Genomic DNA, 22,580 nt, shown 5'->3' on the forward strand with positions numbered 1-22,580 from the left:
CCTTCTTCCCTCCTCTTTTCCCCCTTCACTTTCTCTTCCCCTCTTTCCTCATTTGTCATGCTCTAGAGTTTCATCATCACAACCCGAAAGACATGAGCATGATAAATCAACATTCTTATGTGAGGATCCCTTACTCCTCCAATAGATCACCACATATTAGGCCACAATCCCTCCAAATCAACCCACATGTAGATGACCAGACAACAGAGAGGATCAAGAGGTATAACTATGGGGAAGGAGAGCGAAAGGGAGCAAGGTCGTGCAAGAAAGAAAGAGAGAAAGTGTCACGGCTGATTTCCTCCTCTTCGTCTGAGGAGGAGGTGTAGCAGGGATCAGACCAAAATGCAGCGTGGTAAGTGTCCATAGTAGATTTTAATGAATAAACCGAAACAGTAGAAACCAATAACCGAAACGTGAAAAACCGAAACAGTACCGTGTGGTGAAACAGACACAGAAACAATCACCCACAAAGTATCCACAGAATATGGCTGCCTAAATATGGTTCCCAATCAGACAATGATAGACAGCTGCCTCTAATTGAGAACCAGTCTAGGCAACCATAGACATACAAATTACCTAGAAGGGAAACAGCCCCATAAACATTTTTAAAAACATAGACAAGACAAAACTAAGGTCAAGGTGTGACAGAAAGAGAGATGGGAGAGGATGAAAGAGAGACGGGAGAGAAGAAAGAGAAGAAAGAGAGACGGGAGAGAAGAAAGAGGAGAAAGAGAGACGGGAGAGGAGAAAGAGGAGAAAGAGAGATGGGAGAGGAGAAAGAGGAGAAAGAGAGATGGAAGAGAAGAAAGAGGAGAAAGAGAGAAGGGAAAGGAGAAAGAGGAGAAAGAGGAGAAAGAGAGACGGGAGAGGAGAAAGAGAGACGGGAGATGATGAAAGAGGAGAAAGAGAGACGGGAGAGGATGAAAGAGGAGAAAGAGAGACGGGAGAGGAGAAAGAGGAGAAAGGGAGATGGGAGAGGATGAAACAGAAACGGGAGAGATGGGAGAGGATGAAAGAGAAACGGGAGAGATGGGAGAGGATGAAAGAGAAACGGGAGAGACGGGAGAGGATGAAACAGAAACGGGAGAGACGGGGAGAGGATGAAAGAGAGAAGGAGAGACGGGAGAGGATGAAAGAGAGAAGGAGAGATGGGAGAGGATGAAAGAGAGAAGGAGAGGCAGGAGAGGATGAAAGAGAGAAGGAGAGACGGGAGAGGATGAAAGAGAGAAGGAGAGACGGGAGAGGATGAAAGAGAGAAGGAGAGACGGGAGAGGATGAAAGAGGAGAAAGAGAGATGGGAGAGGATGAAAGAGAGAAGGAGAGACGGGAGAGGATGAAAGAGAGAAGGAGAGACGGGAGAGGATGAAAGAGGAGAAAGAGAGACGGGGAGAGGATGAAAGAGGAGAAAGAGAGATGGTAGAGGATGAAAGAGAGAAGGAGAGACGGAAGAGGATAAAAGAGGAGAAAGAGAGATGGGAGAGGATGAAAGAGGAGAAAGAGAGATGGTAGAGGATGAAAGAGAGAAGAAGAGATGGGAGAGGATGAAAGAGGAGAAAGAGAGATGGGAGAGGATGAACGAGAGAAGGAGAGACGGAAGAGGATGAAAGAGAGAAGGAGAGATGGGAGAGGATGAAAGAGAGAAGGAGATACGGGAGAGGATGAAAGAGAGAAGGAGAGATGGGAGAGGATGAAAGAGAGATGGTAGAGGATGAAAGAGGAGAAAGAGAGATGGTAGAGGATGAAAGAGGAGAAAGAGAGATGGTAGAGGATGAAAGAGAAGAAAGAGAGATGGTAGAGGAGAAAGAGAGATGGTAGAGGATGAAAGAGGAGAAAGAGAGATTGGACAGGATGAAAGAGGTAGACAGCAAGTAAGAGTACAGAGAGAGAACGAGAGAGAGTATAGAGAGATTGTTCACTGTTCATTTGTATTATTTATTTCACTTTTGTTTATTATCTATTTCACTTGCATTGGCAATGTTAACATATATTTCCCATGCCAATAAAGCCCTTGAATTGAATTGAGAGAGAGAGAGAGAGAGAGAGAGAGAGAGAGAGAGAGAGAGAGAGAGAGAGAGAGAGAGAGAGAGAGAGAGAGAGAGAGAGAGAGAGAGAGAGAGGTAACAGTGTAAGAGAGAGACAAAGGGAAAGCGAGGAGTGAGGGAGAGAGCAGAGGAAGAGGGATATGAGAGGAGGAGTTTAGGGGTGGGCTGTCAGCAGTGCTCTATTTATACCAGGCGGAGGAGGCTGATGTATTTTTCAGGGGATTGCATAGCGCCGTGACGTCACAGGTAATTACCTGGCTGTTTTAGTCTTAGAATTACGGTTAGGAGCTGGGTTAGTTTTAGAGTTAGTGTTAGGGTAGGCGTATCAGTTAGGGAAAATAGGATTTTGAATGGGACTGAATTTTGTGTCGAGTGTGTGTCGAATTTTGTGTCGAGTGTGTGTGTGAGAGAGAGAGAGAGAGAGAGAGAGAGAGAGAGAGAGAGAGAGAGAGAGAGAGAGAGAGAGAGAGAGAGAGAGAGAGAGAGAGAGAGAGAGAGAGAGAGAGAGAGAGAGAGAGAGAGAGAGAGAATGGGAACAGTATCCTGTTCATTACAGTTAATCAGTATGTAGCATCCACACAGTCAACACACATTCATGCCCAGTCACTCCCTCCCAGAGCTCCTCTGCCACATGGAGGAGAGCCAAACACAGCTGGCCTGAGTGAAGATCTATTTCATGCACCATGGTACTTGATATATGAGGTGCCTGTTCACTATGACCTATATACCTGCACCTCCCTGCTGCCTGACAGCCAGTAAAAAGACCCCTAAAGAGCCCTGTTAAGCCTCAGCTTGATGTCATGGAAACATAGAACCGGAACATTCTGTTCCCTGTGTCAAACCAAATTTGTGCTGCAAATTATGATTGTTTCTCTTTTCTTTGCAGCCCTTACAGTAAGAAGAACGCAGCGGTTAGATATTGAGGGAGCTAGGGCAATGTGAAAGGATGAAAGATCAGTCAATAGAGATAGTAGTGGGGCATATTTCCTCTCCCATGGCCATTCGCATGCCTTCACCCCATGAAGGCTACCCAAGTTTTCAAATCAAATCAAATTGTTTGTCACATGAGCCGAATACAACAGGTGTAGTAATATATAATAATAATATAATAATATATGCCATTTATTATTTATTTATATTTATAGTAATAATAATAATAATATATGCCATTTAGCAGACGCTTTTATCCAAAGCGACTTACAGTCATGTGTGCATACATTCTACGTATGGGTGGTCCCGGGGATCGAACCCACTACCCTGGCTTTACAAGCGCCATGCTCTACCAACTGAGCTACAGAACCCCATAGTAGACCTTACCCTACTTACAAGCACTTAACCAACAATGCAGTTCAAGAAATAGAGTTAATTTGTAAGTCGCTCTGGATAAGAGCGTCTGCTAAATGACTTAAATGTAAATGTTAATAAGATATTCACTAAATAAACTAAAGTTTAAAAAATCTAATCAATCAAAAAGTAACACAACAAATGTACATAACAATAACGAGGCTCTATACAGGGGTCAATGTGCAGGGGTACAGGATAGTCAAGGTAATTTGTAAAGGGACTATGCATAGATAATAAACAGCGAGCAGCAGTGTAAAAACAAAGTGGGGGGGCGGGGTAGAAGCTGTTAAGGAGACTTTTGGTCCTAGACTTGGCGCTCCGGTACCACTTGCCGTGCGGTAGCAGAGACAACAGTCTATGAGTTTTGAAAACATTTTGGGCTTTCCTCTGACAACGCCTAGTATATACAGTGGTAGTCGGAAGATTACATACACTTAGGTTGGAGTCATGACAGTGTATGTAAACTTCTGACCCACTGGGAATGTGATGAAAGAAATAAAAACAGGGAATTTTTACTAGGATTAAATGTCAGGAATTGTGAAAAACTGAGTTTAAATGTATTTGGCATAAGGTATATGTAAACTTCTGACTTCAACTGTATGTCCTGGATGTCAGAAAGCTTGGCCCCAGTGATGGGCCATACGCACTAGCCTCTGTAGTGCCTTACGGTCAGATGCAGGGCAGTTTCCATATCAGGAGGTGATGCAACTGGTCAGGATGCTCTCTATGGTGCAGCTGTAGAACGTTTTGAGGTTCTTTTTGAGGATCTGGGGACCCCTGCCAAATCTTTTCAGTCTCCTAAGGGAGAAAGGGTGTCTCATGTACCACTGTATTTGATGGTTTTAGACATTGAAAGCTTCAAATGACATCCAATAGCTTTGCAGCTGTTTTTGTTAACAATAATCATCAACTATAAGTCATGACCATGTTGTCAGGCAACAATAAAAGGAAAGAGTAGGTTCTAGAAATGATGATGACTATGGAAATACCCCTTCTGGCCAGAAGTGACTGGTGATGTAAGATGTAAACGGAAAAAAAACTAGACACACTATATTTAGATTAATTAGGTGAGTTTGATGAGTTCCTTCATAATAGGAAAGTATCATGATTGCTTTGTCCATCCTGTGGAGATATGCAGGAAGGAAGGAAGAATGCTCCACACATCTAAAACTTAAGGCTTGGAGTTTTTACTTGTTCATGTCACCTGGTGAGGAATGTTGTGATATCCCTGTACTGTACAGTGGCTTGCGAAAGTAATCACCCCCTTGGTATTTTTCAAATTTTGTTGCCTTACAACCTGGAATTAAAATTGATTTTTTGGGGGGGGGTTGTATCATTTAATTTACACAACATGCCTTCCACTTTGAAGATGCAAAATATGTTTTACTGTGAAACAAACAAGAAAACTTATTAAGAAAAAAAAGAAAGAAAAAAGAAAACTTGAGTGTGCATAACTATTCACCCCCCCAAAGTCAATACTTTGTAGATCCACCTTTCACAGCAATTACAGCTGCAGTCTCTTGGGGTATGTCTCTATAAGCTTGGCACATCTAGCCAATGGGATATTTGCCCATTCATCAAGGCAAAACTGCTCCAGCTCCTTCAATTTGGATGGGTTCCACTGGTGTACAGCAATCTTTAAGTCATAACACAGATTCTCAATTGGATTGAGGTCTGGGCTTTGACTAGGCCATTCCAAGACATTTAAACGTTTCCCCTTAAACCACTCAAGTGTTGCTTTAGCAGTATGCTTAAGATCATTGTCCTGCTGGAAGGTGAACCTCCGTCCCAGTCTCAACTCTCTGGAAGACTGAAACAGGTTTCCCTCAAAAATTCCCCTGTATTCATGGCACCACCATGCTTCACTGTGGGATGGTGTTCTCGGGGTGATGAGAGATGTTGGGTTTGCGCCAGACATAGCGTTTTCCTTGATGGCCAGAAACCTCAATTTTAGTCTCATCTGACCAGAGTACCTTTTTCCATATGTTTGGGAAGTCTCCCACATGCCTTTTGGCCAACACCAAACGTGTTTGCTTATTTTTTCTTTAAGTAATGTCTTTTTTCTGGCCACTCTTCCGTAAAGCCCAGCTCTGTGGAGCGTACGGCTTAATGTGGTCCTATGGACAGATAGTCCAATCTCCGCTGTGGAGCTTTGCAGCTCCTTCAGGGTTATCTTGGGTCTCTTTGTTGCCTCTCTGATTAATGCCCTCCTTGCCTGGTCCGTGAGTTTTGGTGGGCAGACCTCTCTTGGCAGGTTTGTTGTGATGCCATATTCTTTCCATTTTTAATAATGGATTTAATGGTGCTCCGTGGGATGTTAAAAGTTTCAGATATTTTTTTATAACCCAACCCTGATCTGCACTTCTCCACAACTTTGTCCCTGACCTGTTTGGAGAGCTCCTTGGTCTTCATGGTGCCTCTTGCTTGGTGGTGCCCCTTGCTTAGTGGTGTTGGAGACTCTGGGGCATTTCAGAACAGGTGTATATATACTGTGATTATGTGACAGATCATGTGACACTTAGATTGCACACAAGTGGACTTTATTTAACTAACAATGTGACTTCTGAAGGTAATTGGTTGCACCAGATCTCATTTAGGGGCTTCATAGCAAAGGGGGGGAATACATATGCACACACCACTTTTCAGGTTTTTATTTTTTTTGTTATTTCTTTCATTTCACTTTATATATATATATATGCCATTTAGCAGACGCTTTTATCCAAAGCGACTTACAGTCATGTGTGCATACATTCTACGTATGGGTGGTCCCGGGGATCGAACCCACTACCCTGGCGTTACAAGCGCCATGCTCTACCAACTGAGCTACAGAAGGACCACACTTCACCAACTTGGACTATTTTGTGTATGTCCATTACATGAAATCCAAATCCATTTAAATGACAGTTTGTAATGCAACAAAATATGAAATGGGGATGAATAATTTTGCAAGGCACTGTATGTAGAGCAATGTATATACAGTATTGTATATGGTTTATATATGTTTATACATTTTATATATGTAATTTGTGTAAAGTGATGGCTTCCTATACAGCAGGGGACGCTGGACTCAGACAGAGATCCCCTACCCTCCCCAGGGCTCCTTAGCCCCCCTCCCCAGTCAGCACAGAGACCCAGCTGCTAATGCTATCTAATCACTCTGGTTAGCGCCCTGGGCTAACAACACACCCACTGGGAGGGGAACACAGACACTTCTCGTCCTATTCCTGTCAGTCTTAGGGGCCCTGCCTGTCTGTATTCTTGTCTATCTTAGGGGCTCTGTCTGTCTGTCTGTCTGTCTGTCTGTCTGTCTGTCTGTCTGTCTGTCTGTCTGTCTGTCTGTCTGTCTGTCTGTCTGTCTGTCTGTCTGTCTGTCTGTCTGTCTGTCTGTCTGTCTGTCTGTCTGTCTGTCTGTCTGTCTGTCTGTCTGTCTGTCTCTCTCTCTGTCTGCATTAAAAAAATATATGCTGTATGATTCAATGCCAACTACTTCTCCCAGTCCTGGTAAAAAGCTAAAAACCAGGTGTGAGATCACATTAATCTGCAGGCGGCTCTGATTATATTATCTGATCATCTAAGCTTGGTTTCCAACATCCTCAAGCCATTTCTATGCTTAATTTACTTTACAGAGGACTGTGGAAGTGGAGTTTGTGGCCTGTGCAAGGTTGCTGAGTTAGAGACGGGATACATCTCAAATGGCACCCTAGTCCCTATATAGTGCACTACTTTTGACCAAGGACCATGGGGCTCTGGCCAAAAGCAGTGCACACTATAAAGGGAATAGACTGCCATTTGGGACATAACTGAGTGTACAAAACATTGCACCCCCCCCCCATGTTGACTCCAATGCTTCCCACAGTGTGAAGTTGGCTGGATGTCCTTTGGGTGGTGGACCATTCTTGATACACATAGGACACTGTTGAGCGTGAAAAACCCAGCAGCATTGCAGTTCTCTGGCACCTCCTACCATACCCTGTTCAAAGGCACTTAAATATTTTGTCTTGCCCATCCACCCTCTGAATGGCACACATAAACAATCCATGTCTCACTTGTCTCAGGCTTAAAAATGATTCTTTAACCTGTCTACTCCTCTTCATCTACACTAATTGAAGTGGATTTAACAAGTGACATCAAAAAGGGATCATAGCTTTCACCTGGATTCACCTGGTCAGTCTATGTCATGAACAGAGCAGGTGTTCCTAATGTTTTGTCCAGAGTGTACACACACACAACCTAAGTAGATGTGTCACTTTGGAAGTGATCTATCCACATATCTTTAGTTGGGTTACAAGCAATTAAACACATTTCCTGTAAATCAAGATATTAAGTTTGTTCCCATAACATGAAGTGATGACTGCACTTTCTTTACATAAGACTTTCATATTAACTGGTTACAAAATTGAAACCAAATGGTGACTATCCCAACAATGGAAACCTTCCCAGGTTCTTTAGTATCACAGTACTTATGCGGATATCATTTAAGATTCAGTGCTGGCAGGGAACATATAATCATACAAAATAAAAAAATACAGAACAAATTGCCTGGAATGACATTCACTGTCACTGGTGGCCAAAAAGACCAAACAATAGGACACCCCTCCAACTATTCTGAGAGAGATTACGTTCATCTGTCAAATTCATTATTTGATTCTAGACAAATTATATCGAAAATATGTTAAACGAACCAAAGTGTAGTTTTAGATCATACCAATCAGAAAAATAACTTCAACTGAACAACAATGTCATTCCACTCAGCAAACTGGATGCAGTTTATCACAGTGCCATCCGTTTTGTCACTAAAGCACCTTATACTACCCACCACTGCGACTTGTATGCTCTAGTCGGCTGGCCCTCGCTACATATTCGTCGCCAGACCCATTGGCTTCAGGTCATCTACAAGGCCATGCTAGGCAAAGCTCCGCCTTATCTCAGCTCACTGGTCACGATGGCAACACCCATCCGTAGCACGCGCTCCAGCAGGTGTATCTCATTGATCATCCCTAAAGCCAACACCTCATTCGGCCGCCTTTCGTTCCAGTACTCTGCTGCCTGTGACTGGAACGAATTGCAAAAATCGCTGAAGTTGGAGACTTTTATCTCCCTCACCAACTTCAAACATCAGCTAGCTGAGCAGCTAACCGATCGCTGCAGCTGTACATAATCTATTGGTAAATAGCACACCCATTTTCACCTACCTCATCCCCACAGTTTTTATTTATTTACTTTTCTGCTCTTTTGCACACAAATATCTCTACCTGTACATGATCATCTGATCATTTATCACTCCAGTGTTAATCTGCAATATTGTAATTATTCGCCTACCTCCTCATGCCTTTTGCACACATTGTATATAGACTCCCCTTTTTTCTCTGTGTTATTGACTTGTTAATTGTTTACTCCATGTGTAACTCTGTGTTGTCTGTTCACACTGCTATGCTTTATCTTGGCCAGGTCGCAGTTGCAAATGAGAACCTGTTCTCAACTAGCCTACCTGGTTAAATAAAGGTGAAATAAAAATAAAAAATAAAATAAATAAGCTATCTGTCTGCCCACTTGCCCTTGTGGTCCTGTATGGTTCAGTTGATAATGCATGGCATTAGCATCGTCAGGATTGTGGGTTCAATTCCCCGGGCCACCCATATGTAAAATTTATGCACACACGACTGTAAGTCACTTTGGATTAAAGCGTCTGCTAAATGGCATATATATAGTGTGTGTCTGCTTTTCTGTCTGTCTGTCTCCTCAGGGGGCCTCTGTCATCGGCTGCCATCGACATTGCAGATGGAGTCATGCTATCTGAGGTAAAACAACAGGCCTCCTTTAGATTAAGCCCCCGTTTAGTGTCTCAGGGACCCAGCAAGCTGTTCAAGACGTACTCCAATACACAGAACAAACTGGGTATCATCCCACACCGCCTCATTAAATGCTGTTACGCTGATAAACTGTGTCTGTGGCTTAGATCAGTATGTGTGTCTGGATGCCCGTCTATGTGTCGGTGTGTGTAAACTATAACTCAGTGGAGACGGCAGGCGGATTTGGCTGCACTGTTGCTAAGAGACACCCTCCCCTGGAAGAACGAAGGGCAAAAGTACAGATGATGAAGACACACACTCGCTGGTGGTATCAGTCTTTCCACATCTCCATCCTTATCCTCCAAACATACATATACACATACACACACACACACGCACACGCACACGCACACAAGCACACACGCACACGCACACACACACATAGGTAACCACAATATGACTGCTAATTATTAGGAGGCATGTATACTAATGACCATGGTGGATGTAGGGTGGATACTTGCTGAGTAAGAGCAGTATGTGTTTTACCCCCAGCCTTGTGACGCAAAGCCTAGGGCCATAGAGGATATAAATAGAACTTAGGACAGACAAACAGCAGAAACATAAACACACTGGCAAAAGAGCCTTTCTCAATCTAGGACAGAGAAAAAAGACAAATGTCTGTGTCCTATGACAACAGACAAAAGAGTAATCTTCTCTTCAGTCCTCCTCCATCCCTCACCCGAACTGACATTGACCTGACAACAGCACCAATAGAGGATGAGATCAGAAAGAATAGGCTGGTGTTTGAGTTCCAGATCAGCTGGAGCTTTTTGCCAACTCTCCGAACGTTTGTCATTGAATAATAGTCTGGCAACCAGGTCATATTGGGATGGGTTGTGAGGTTGCCAGGTTGGATTCGGCTTATTGTAGCTCAACACCACAGAGCCTATTAAGGTTGGCAATGAAGGCCATGTTGGCCATAATCACCCCATCCATATGCATAGACCTCTCTCAGCCACAAGATCAAAGATCAAGATCAAAAGGGAAGGTGATGTGTGATGTGGAAATGAGCATTTGGCCGAGTGAGTGCTCTTCTCTTCAGAGAAATATGGGAAACATCACATCAAGAGGACACCACCCTGAATATGAGATAATTGATGATTGGTGATGGTTTAAAAAAATGATCCATCGTATTCGCTGACAGATACTGCATTGATGATATTGTATATTTTCGGGTTCTTCGAAACCAGCATTAATAACATAACAATTATTCTAAATCTGAATGTTTATGCTTTCCTTGATCTATGAACTTGTACTCAGGTGTGAAAAATCCTTGAAATATCTTCTTGACTATCCTTCCACTAGTAGATATAAGCCTTTTATGTTTATTATTCAAGGTGCATATTGGACCCTATTCCAGCTAAACTACTGAAAGAGCTGCTTCCTGTGCTTGGCCCTCCTATGTTGAACATAAATGGCTCTCTATCCACCGGATGTGTACCAAACTCACTAAAAGTGGCAGTAATAAAGCCTCTCCTGAAAAAGCCAAACCTTGACCCAGAAAATATAAAAAACTATATTGAATCTTCCATTCCTCTCAAACATTTTCGAAAAATCTGTTGCGCAGCAACTCACTGCCTTCCTGAAGACAAAACAATGTACATGAAATGCTTCAGTCTGGTTTTAGACCCCATCATAGCACTGAGACGGCACTTGTGAAGGTGGTAAATTACCTTTTAATTGGAAACCCAAATTGGTCTACACGGACAAGTTCTGGCCTGGTTTAGATCTTATCTGTCGGAAAGATATCAGTTTGTCTCTGAATGGTTTGTCCTCTGACAAATCAACTGTAAATTTCGGTGTTCCTCAAGGTTCCTTTTTAGGACCACTATTGTTTTCACTATATATTTTACCTCTTGGGGATGTCATTCGAAAACATAATGTTAACTTTCACTGCTATGCGGATGACACACAGCTGTACATTTCAATTAAACATGGTGAAGCCCCAAAATTGCCCTCGCTAGAAGCCGGTGTTTCAGACATAAGGAAGTGGATGGCTGCAAACTTTCTACTTTTAAACAAAACAGAGATGCTTGTTCTAGGTCCCAAGAAACAAAGAGATCTTCTGTTGAATCTGAAAATTAATCTTGAATGGTTGTACAGTCGTCTCAAATAAAACTGTGAAGGACCTCGGTGTTACTCTGGACCCTGATTTGATCATATTACTCCAGTGGTAGCCTCCCTACACTGGCTTCATGTCAAGGCAAGGGCTGATTTCAAGGTTTTACTGCTAACCTACAAAGCATTACATGGGCTTGCTCCTACCTATCTCTCTGATTTGGCCCTGCCGTACATACCTACAAGTATGCTATGGTCTCAAGACGCAGGCCTCCGAATTGTCCCTAGAATTTCTAAGCAAACAGCTGGAGGCAGGGCTTTCTCCTATAGAGCTCAATTTTTATGGAATGGTCTGCCTACCCATGTCAGAGACGCAAACTCGGTCTCAACCTTTAAGTCTTTACTGAAGACTCATCTCTTCAGTGGGTCATATGATTGAGTGTAGTCTGGCCCAGGAGTGTGAAGGTGAACGGAAAGGCTCTGTATATAAATACATTTGATTTGATTTGATTCTGTTCTGCCCATACACTAGGCTACCAGGATGTATATAGAAAATGACACTAAAATATGAGCTTCTATATGCCAAACTAAACCAACCCGGTTGAGTGAAAAAAAGAGGGGATACAATACTTCAGAGTGAGATACAACTCAGATAAAGAAGGCAAGAGGGAGAAATGCAAGGAAGAAAACTTAAAGAACGAGACAACGAGAGTAGAATACCCAAGGGGTGCTGTAGTCTAGAATAGTCCATGTTGCTGTTCTATTTCTTGTAAGACAAATGGGTGAGTGACAGGGTGAGATGGTCTGCAGTGCTGCAGGGCTGCAGAATGAGATGTTTCAGTCCAGAACTGTCAGTCTGCCTTACAGACAGTAGGACTTATGCTCCCTGCTGCTAATGTTAAGGTGGGATACTACGACTATATACATCAACCTTACCTAACACACTGAAACCACTGCAATTTTCATACCGCCTAAAAAGTTCCACGGACAACACAATCGCAATTTCGCTGCACTCTGCCCCATCCTAGACAAGAGGAATACCATCATTATGCTCAGTGCCCTGGGTCTGAACCCCTCCCTCAACAACGAGATCCTGGACTTCCTGACGGGCAGACCCCAAGTGGTGAGGGGCCCCCCACAGATGCATGCTCAGCCCCCTAAAGTGTATGCATGCTTCCCACCCAAAACAGTTTGGAAGAGTTTGTGCATATATTATGACAACATTGTGTGACGTTTTTGTTTGTTTTGGACTTTGGTAAGCGTTTCGGGCATACACATTGTATGGCCAGCTGAAGTCAATAGCTGAAGTCAGCAGCCAAAGTCTACGCCCTTTCGTCAGTGATTGATCAATAGTAGAGATTATTCAATAAAGTCTTTGTTGTGATTCAATGAGAGATGATGCACATTTTTTTATTGAGAAATACTGCAGCAAACACCTTAGTTAGATCTAAAATTGTGTGACTAAGTTCTCCGTCAAAATGAATGACAAATTTCTTGAATTATCTTAGATTCATTCGGACTATTGTGAGGAAGTGTATACTGGCTATGGCGTCTCAGAATGGACAAAGAGTACTACTTGTTCGGTTCGCTTAACCGACTTCGGCTAGGTGCCAGCCGAGCTGACACCTTTAGAGACTGTTTGCACTCTCCACACATCCAACCTTTACACACAAGCACACGCACACACACAACCACAAATAAACACACACACAAGCACACACACGCACACATACACGCACCAGACAACATCAAATAAACACACACACACATGCACTCACACAGACACACACACAGACCAGACAACCACAAATAAACACACACACATGCACTCACACAGAAACACACACACACATACAAACCACAGTTGACCAGCAGGGGGAGAGAGTCAGCATGACAATCTCCTGTTCAACCTGCTGACTCTCTCTCAGACTGGAAGCAGTCTTATCAGCAATGGAATAAAACAACATTAATTCTAATCCAAACATTATGATCTGATGGTAAAGACCACCGTAAACTCCCTGTGCCACAGTCTCTCTATGGTATTGTAATGATCATGTAAATACTGTAATGAGTACTCAATCTGCAGTGTTCGGATAAAAAGCTGTGTGGGTATTACCATATTCCTTGTGGCCTCTATCTTTCTGCTCCCCTAACAAGCAGGGGATATGAAAGCAGCTCAGACTGAGACTAAAGGGCTGTGTGGCGTTGTGCCTTGAGCTAGCCTTAACTGGATGGCACTGAAATGCTGGAACAAAAGCTGTAGCTCTGTAGCAACCCAGAGACTCTGAGAGCAGATCACCACCACCACTCACCACGAGCCAGTCCCTTCTCCTAGCATACCACATGTTAGTATTCTGCAGCGCCCTGGCCTGTGCATAGCAGAGGGTACCTGGTGGTGAGGGGGGCTGAGGAGCAGAAAGGAGACATTATTGGTGCTGGGAGGGGTTGAGGGAGTGCTAAAGAAAAGGTGCCATCTAGAACCTAAAAGGGTTCTTCGGCTGTCCCCATAGGAGAACCCTTTGAAGAACCCTTTTGGAACTATTTTTTTCTAAGAGTGTAGGGGTGTACAAACTGCTCTCAACCTCGAGATTCAGAAATATATTTTTCCTTTAAAGCTGTGATGCGCAGCTCCCTTAACTAGTGGTTCTGAATACATAGAGCCACCTGCCACTTGAAACAGTTCAAACCGTTTCCATTCCATCACAATGAAAACCCATTATGATAAACCTCCACACAATCTCCAGAAAAGTGCAGAGCTCAAACCAAATCCTCGCTAGGAATCATTGGAAGTGAGTGACCTCATAGAGAGGTATACTTTGTAATGGTAAACACAAAATGCTAGAGAAATGAGATTAAGTGAACCCAGCTCAACAATCCACTATTCACCGTCTCATAATGCTGAAAGGCTGAACAATCCAATAAGAGCTCATTGTGGGCTTGTCTTTAAGCGGTGATACACTCTACAGACTCCCTGACACACATACTTAGTTCAGGTAAACAAACAACTAAGCTTGATTCACACTATATGGCAGTCCTGAACAGTACTATAATGACTTGGATATCTTCTTTTCACAGCTCCCACCTGAACCAGCTCAGGATGAGACATGATGGTTAACTGACTCTAACACTATCGAACAATGGCACACCCTCGGAGGTCAAATCTCACTTTCTTCTCCTCCTACTCTCCAGCACAGAAACATTTAGTCTCCTAAACTCTTGAGCTCATTAGACAAATGATTATTTTAGGATATGATGTTTGACTGATTCTCTCTCTCTCTCTCTCTCTCTCTCTCTCTCTCTCTCTCTCTCTCTCTCTCTCTCTCTCTCTCTCTCTCTCTCTCTCTCTCTCTCTCTCTCTCTCTCTCTCTATCTATCTGTGGTGCGAGTGTGACGCACGGAGGAAGGATGCAAACAGCCAGTGTGTCCCGCTGTCCGTCCGACAAAACAGGTCATTTACCAAATCCCTATTGACTGCTGCTCCAGTTGCCATGGAGAAAGGGGGGGTGAGTGGGATGGGGAGAGAAGAATCAGTTACTCCCCAAAGTGTTTCTCTCATAGGCTGGCAGTGGCGGACCTGTGGTGCTGAGGAGCGGAGTGGTTGCAACAGTACCAAACTACCGCTGCTGCCCTCACCATTTCTATTCCAGGAGAAGGAAACAAGGCCAGCCAAGGAGACACTGATAAGGTCCCTGGCTGAATGTCCAATTAAGAAGGCCGCTGCTGTTCTGTCACTGCTGGTGGTGGTGCAAAGTCTATCCTGAATGTAGTAGAAGTCATTTGGAATCAGGCCTGAGACCCCAAATGTCATCCTCGGACCTTGAAGACGTCCTCTCGGCGTAATAGTTAAGACATTGGGTTGGAAAATGGGAAACCTGGGTTCCATCCCCATTGGTTGAATTTACACAGCCAGTCAGACAGCACACTCACCTCCACACACTTCTCCTTTTCTTCAGGTAGATTGGCCTGTGACCAGGCTCTGATTGTGGGAGGCCTAGCTGCCACCTGTGGGTTTGTAGCTGTCAAAGTTCTCAGCAAAGAGTCACCTTGAAAGTTTGTTTATGAGATACAATGACGCTGGCTGCTGTTTGTGGATGCACCCTCTTACACCTGAATAAATCAGATAGGGGCCTTACAGACTGAATCCTATTGCTATCTACCTCATAACAACAAGCAGTATTCGCTACATGCAGTGAATAGTTGAGTCAACTCTGAATCCCCTTGAGGTATCCTACAAAGAACTGGGTTAGGTAAGATTGAAATGCAAAACACATTCTGCTATTGAGGTCATTATGACCAGTGGTATGTGAAGCAAGGACATTGGCCTTTTCCTTAGGAAACAATCCCACCCATTCAGGTCATACAGTTAGACATGTTTCATCACACGCGTCAGTTATTCAAGCGCATCACCTCTATCACTGGTAAAGATGGTAAAGTTGTTTGAATAACTGGTAAAGTTATTTCTTGCTGATGTAAGGAATCATTAGAAATTGTCACAAAATTCAATGAGGGTCAAAACGCCATGGGTTCATAGAAATAGGTCATGATTAATGAATATAGCCATATCAATCGTAGGAGAGCACATTCATTGATAACAGCAGCATACCACTGCTGGCTTGCTTCTGAAGCTAAGCAGGGTTGATCCTGGTCAGTTCCTGGATATGAGACCAGATGCTGCTGGAAGTGGTGTTGGAGGGCCAGTAGGAGGCACTCTTTCCTCTGGTCTAAAAATGTATATATATATATATATATATATATATATATATATATATATATATATATATATATATATATATATATATATATATATATATATATATATCCAATGCCCCAGGGCAGTGATTGGGGACACTGCCCTGTGTAGGATGCTGTCTTTCAGATGGGATGTTAAACAGGTGTCCTGACTCTCTGAGGTCATTAAAGATCCCATGGCACTTATTGTATGAGTAGGAGTGTTAACCCCGGTGTCCTGGCTAAATTCCCAATCTGGCCCTCAAACCATCATGGTCACCTAATAATCCCCAGTTTACAATTGGCTCATTCATCCCCCTCCTCTCCCCTGACACTATTCCCCAGTTCGTTGCTGCAAATGAGAACGTGTTCTCAGTCAACTTACCTGGTAAAATAATGGATAAATAAAAAATAACAGTTCTCTATAATAGAATCAATGGCCCGATTAATGCCAATAGTTGTAGGTAAGTTCTACTCCGCTCACAACAGTGCTTATTCACGGTAGCCACACACATGTTTGTTTTACTATCCTTGTGGGGCTCAAACGATTGATTCCCATTCAAAATCCTATTTTCCTAACCCATAAAATAACCTTAATCCTAACCCTAAACTTAACCCCTAAATCTAACATAGCCTTTCTCCTTGTGTGTAACAGTGAAATGTCCCCACTTGTCCTTGTTTTACTATCCTTATGATGACTTCTGGTCCCCACAAGGTTAGTAAAAAAAAACACACACACACACATACAAATACACTGAAGATTGTATTTCAATGTATTTCATTGACACCGTCAGTTCTCAGGCTGATGAACCACTTGCCTCCAGCTATGAACAACTCAATATTAGCTGGTAGTACGACATGATGCTTCTGCTCAGCCTGTGAGGCTTGGTTGGTGTGAACCACCATAAACATCTGTGCCTCACAGTACTGTTGTACTGATCCATCTCTTTTTTCTATCATACGCACTCCCGTCTCCTACTTCGCTACTCCTCTCTACTCCTGTTGCCACAGCAACACAGCACTCCTCTTCATGTCTCGCTCACATCACATGCTCCCATTAAAAACCATCTCCAAGGGAGAAGAGAGAAAGAGAGGTGCACATTATGTCATACCGGTATCAACACATTCTAAATGTAATAGAACCAGGATAATATCAGACAGGCAGACAGACAGGCAGACAGGCAGACAGGCAGACAGGCAGACAGGCAGACAGACAGACAGACCAGGCCAGGCTCACCTCACAGTTGCGTCCGGTGAAGCCGGAGGTGCAGGTGCAGCTGTAAGCCCAGGTGTTGGGCAGAGTGTCCTCTGTCTCCAGGTCGGAGGGCTGGGCCGAGCAGGCGCCTCCGTTGAGACAGGGCCGTCCCTCGCAGGGGTCAGGCAGGGGAGTGGCCTGGGTGGGGTCAGCCTCAACCGGGGCAGCAGCCTCCGGAGCCGGGGGCTCCAGATCAAGGGGGGAAGAGAGACCCCCACCCCCGGCACTCAGCAGAAGCAGGAGGAGGTACAGGGGGCGCTGCGTGGGCACAGGCATCCTCATCTTCTCTTATGTATGTTTATCCCTTATTTGTCTCTTGCTCTCTGTTCCTCTTAGCTCTGGCTTAGTGAGTAAGCTGCTGGTCGCTCTGCTATCTCGGTGTGTTGATGGGGGAGCTGAATGGAGAGTGTGTGAATGTAAGAAGCCGGCTGGTAAGGATGCTGTAGACTGGCTGTGTGCACTGCTACTGAGCGAGAGAGCTGACTGGCTGATGAGGAGACTGAGGAAGGGGGCTAGCTACCGCCCCAGCTCTGATTCATAGTGACGACAGGTGATGACACACTATGTCTCTCTCTCTATCTCTCTCTCTCTCTCTCTCTCCCTCGCTCCCTCCCTCCCTCCTTCACACACGCACACATGCAAACACACAGAGCAGCGCACATATATGCACATAAAGTCTACACTTGTTGTATTCGGCGCATGTGGTAAATAAAGTTTGATTTGATTTTGACATGGACGCACACAAACACACCTTAGTTGGAAACTCATCATTCATGACCTCCTTGGAGCTGGAGGGGGGGCTATTCCATATCATATTCATAGAAAACAGATGGCCATTTCTGCTAGTTTTACCACAGAGTTTCAGCTAAGTAAAGCTGGTCACAATTCACATTTGAAATGATGCAGAGTATTTTCTGCACCACATAAGAGACATTCCACAGTGGAACTGGGAACAGATCTCCATCTGCTACACTGGTATCAGAGCAATAATCCAACTGACAAGCTCTTTGAAAACCAAAATTTAAGAAGAACAAATCTTGGTACAATGACTCAATAATCCATGCATTCTGGAAATGCTATTAAGTCCAAAACTTATGGGCGGAGATAGAAACTTGGCTGTATTACAATGAACAAGTATTACAATGAAAATGCACTTCTAATCCATTTGTTTGCATATTTCAAGACATGTCATATGAGGGTGCAGTGAGATACCCAATGGTTTGGACGATATTCTTCCTGTCAATTGCCTTGAAAAAACGTATACTTAAAAACTTGAAATCAACCATTCCACGTTAAGACAATGGAAAAATCATATGCTTCAATATCTAAATATTGAAAGACCATGGGCGATGGAGATGAACGCAATTGAGGACGTGGTGGAGAGTAGTGCAGGCACTGGAGATAGGGGTGAGAGAAGGTGGGTCTGGGCAGGTGTGACACTGTTGATGTTTGTGTTCGTCTGTATGTTGTCTTTTGTACGTGTATGTTTTGTACAATCGTGGCAAAAAGTTTTGAGAATGACACAAATATTAATTTTCACAAAGTCTGTTGCCTCAGTTTGTATGATTTACATATACTCCAGAACGTTACGAAGAGTGACCAAATGAATTGCAATTAATTGCCATGCAAATTAACTGAATCCCCCAAAAACATTTCCACTGCATTTCAGCACTGCCACAAAAGGACCAGCTGACATCATGTCAATGATTCTCTTGTTAACACAGGTGTGACTATTGACGAGGACAATGCTGGAGATCACTCTGTCATGTTGATCGAGTTTGAAATAAAAGACTGGAAGCTTCAAAAGGAGGGTGGTGCTTGGAATCATTGTTCTTCCTCTGGCAACCATGGTTACCTGCAAGGAAACACGTGCCGTCATCATTGCTTTGCACAAAAAGGGCTTCACAGGCAAGAATATAGCTGCCAGGAAGATTGCACCTAAATCAACAATTTATCGGATCATCAAGAACTTCAAGGAGAGCGGTTCAATTGTTGTGAAGAAGGCTTCAGGGCGCCCAAGAAAGTCCAGCAAGCGCCAGGACCGTCTCCTAAAGTTAATTCAGCTGCGGGATAGGGGCACCACCAGTAGAGCTTGCTCAGGAATATCAGCAGGCAGGTGTGAGTGCATCTGCATGCACAGTGAGGCGAAGGCTTTTGGAGGATGGCCTGGTGTCAAGAACGGCAGCAAAGAAGCCACGTCTCTCCAGGAAATACATCAGGGACAGACTGATATTCTGCAAAAGGTACAGGGATTGGACTGCTGAGGACTGGGGTAAAGTAATTTTCTCTGATGAATCCCCTTTCCGATTGTTTGGGGCATCCGGAAAAAAGCTTGTCCGGAGAGGACAAGGTGAGCACTACCATCAGTCCTGTGTCATGCCAACAGTAATGCATCCTGAGACCATTCATGTGTGGGGTTGCTTCACAGCCAAGGGAGTGGGCTCACTCACAATTTTGCCTAAGAACACAGCCATGAATAAAGAATGGTACCAACACATCCTCCGAGAGCAACTTCTCCTAACCATCCAGGAGCAGTTTGGTGACGAACAATGCCTTTTCCAGCATGATGGAGCACCTTGCCATAAGACAAAAGTGATAACTAAGTGGCTCGGGGAACAAAACATCGATATTTTGGGTCCATGGCCAGGAAACTCCCCAGACCTTAATCTCATTGAAAACGTGTGGTCAATCCTCAAGAGGCGGGTGGACAAACTAAAAACCCACAAATTCTGTCAAACTCCAAGCATTGATTATGCAAGAATGGGCTGCCATCAGTCAGTATGTGGCCCAGAAGTTAATTGACAGCATGCCAGGGTGGATTGCAGAGGTCTTGAAAAAGAAGGGTCAACACTGCAAATATTGACTCTTTGCATCAACTTCATGTAATTGTCAATAAAAGCCTTTGACACTTATGAAGTGCTTGTAATTATACTTCAGTATTCCATAGTAGCATCTGGCAAAAATATCTGAAGACACTGACACAGCAAACTTTGTGGAAATTAATATTTGTGTCATTCTCAAAACATTTGGCCACGACTGTATTGTTTGAAAAAGTCATTTTAAATCGTACAAAAAAAGGAATCAGAGCAATAATCAAAACTATACACCCTCTCTTCAAATACTCTAAATTACTAAGCAACCAGTTTCCATGGCGATTCCGAGGGGACCTGTACACTTGACAGGCATTATAGCTGTAATGTCAGCGACTCTTATTGTTTCTCTCCATCACCTTCAGAGGTGAGCCCAGAGGTCAGTTCATTCTCCACCCAACCATGAACTGCCTCTGATGTGAATTACCTCTCACCCTGCTCTTACACCAAACTCTGCTTATGAATGGTTCTAAAGACCTTCAAGGTGAAATAAAACCTTAGCAAGTTGCAAAAATCTAATTAAACAACTTTGCATGATAAATATAAAATAACGGTTATGAGTCTCTTAATGATCTTCAAATACCTTGATGAAATACCATTCTCTCAATCAGGATCTTATGTCAGAATTGTAAAAGCTCAGGAGTTTTAGATTATGTCCCAAATGGTACCCTACTACTACCTACACTACCGTTCAAAAGTTTGGGGTCAGTTAAAAATGTCCTTGTTTTTGAAAGATTTTTTTTTTTTGTCCATTAAAATAAAATAGATCAGAAATACACTGTGGACATTGTTAATGTTGTAAATGACTATTGTAGCTGGAAACGGCAGATTTTTTAATGGAATATCTACATAGGCGTACAGAGGCCCATTATCAGCACGGTGAAGAGGTATCGCCTCTTCACCGTGACCATGCGGTGTGGTCGATATAACGCACGGTGGTCATGAAAAGCACGTCAGCCCTCCGCTGAGTCCCAACTCTCTATTTCCATAATGAGTCTTCGCACCAGCCAGTAAATCTGTCAGCTCAACCACTTTACTCATCTCACAGAGAGAGCCAGGTACTGTAGCCAACTTATCTGCTTGCATGCTTTAAAAAATAAAAGGTAGAGAAGGTTATGGAGTTACTGGTTCTGGCAGTATTGTATGTAACCATTCATGACTCAATATAACTGGGATTCTGACCCGTCATGGTGGTGCAATCCCTTCACTGACAAAGCCATTTATTGGCACATTAGACTTTCAATGGTGCCCCAAGACAGATTAAATGTAAGTCTGATTTAAGTCGTGAAATATTTCCTTTGTAGTTGACTGCAAAGGGACACTTGGACTGTAGAGAAGAAAAAACATTTATTCAGTGGGATCCATTTATTGGCCATTTAGTGATATCACTTGGCAAAGACATTTCTAACTCAATTCCATTATGCAACAAATGATGCAGAACTTAAGGCAGCATTGAGTGTGTGCTACAGGTGAAACTGTAGCACAGCAGTGGACCCTATGCTTATTTGCTGTATCTCCAAAGCCTCACTACCCACTTCCTCAAATCTTACAATAAAAATATTGCCGTTTTGAAACTGCAGTAAAAGTGTAGTAACTGCAGTCTGTGGTATTCTGGACACAGTAATTGCAGAATAACTAGTTATACTGCACTAGAACTGCTAAATTACAGCAGTAAATTTTGTACAGTATTTGCAGCATACTGCAGTTATACTGCACTTGACCTATTTATTCAACAGTGTACTGCAGTTCCACGGCACTCTGAATGCAATCTTTGTTTCGTAAGGGAAGAGGTTAGACTCACCCTGCTGGGGTAGGAAAGGAAAACAAATTCCTCTGGAGGTGACATTCAAGACACCTCTCCGCCTGTCCCCTAGCCATCTCCCTGGCTGTGACCCTACTGAGGTCACGGCCTACTCTGAGGGTCTCAGGAAGAGTCGGGATATGCAACAAAAATTTCCAGTTCACACATGTATTAATACACACTTGTACATGTGTAAAAAAATATATAAAAAAGACAAATAAGCACCAAATTATACTGTCTCTCCCAGTTATGTTGTCTAATTCCATGTCCCTCAGAACATTAATGATTCTAAAAATAAAATAAAAAAATAAGTGAAGTTACCTATGAGGACAATTCAAAAACGTACATTTTACAATGCAAGTTAATATATACACACACTCAGTTCATTATATTATTCATTCGCAAGACCTTTGTCCACCATTCACTGAAACATCAACCCTTCAAGTGCTCCTCTTAATAAACCATGACAGAATTGGGTAGGGTCAGTGGTAATCAACTGTTAATATAAATTAGGTATGTTTTAAATCAAGCAACTCCTACCCCCATTGCTCACCTCCAAGACTCTCAGTCAGATCCACAGAATGAAGGATGAAAGGAAGAACAGGAGGATGGATTAAATAAAGAGAACACAGA

The 22,580-nt window shown here is 43.3% G+C and overlaps 1 protein-coding gene across 1 annotated transcript in view; it reads right to left on the reverse strand.

Annotated features, from left to right (window-relative positions):
• LOC123992880 (delta and Notch-like epidermal growth factor-related receptor) overlaps positions 1 to 17,762 on the reverse strand; it is an 80,175-nt gene extending 62,413 nt beyond the window's left edge. The window contains exon 1 of the mRNA XM_046294487.1: positions 17,259 to 17,762. Within this exon, the coding sequence (XP_046150443.1) occupies positions 17,259 to 17,558 (300 nt within the window). The 5' untranslated portion in view covers positions 17,559 to 17,762. The remainder of the gene's footprint in view (positions 1 to 17,258) is intronic.
• Positions 17,763 to 22,580: the final 4,818 nt, after the last annotated feature.

The sequence above is a fragment of the Oncorhynchus gorbuscha genome, linkage group LG13, assembly GCF_021184085.1.
Source record: "Oncorhynchus gorbuscha isolate QuinsamMale2020 ecotype Even-year linkage group LG13, OgorEven_v1.0, whole genome shotgun sequence".
Lineage (NCBI taxonomy): Eukaryota > Metazoa > Chordata > Actinopteri > Salmoniformes > Salmonidae > Oncorhynchus > Oncorhynchus gorbuscha.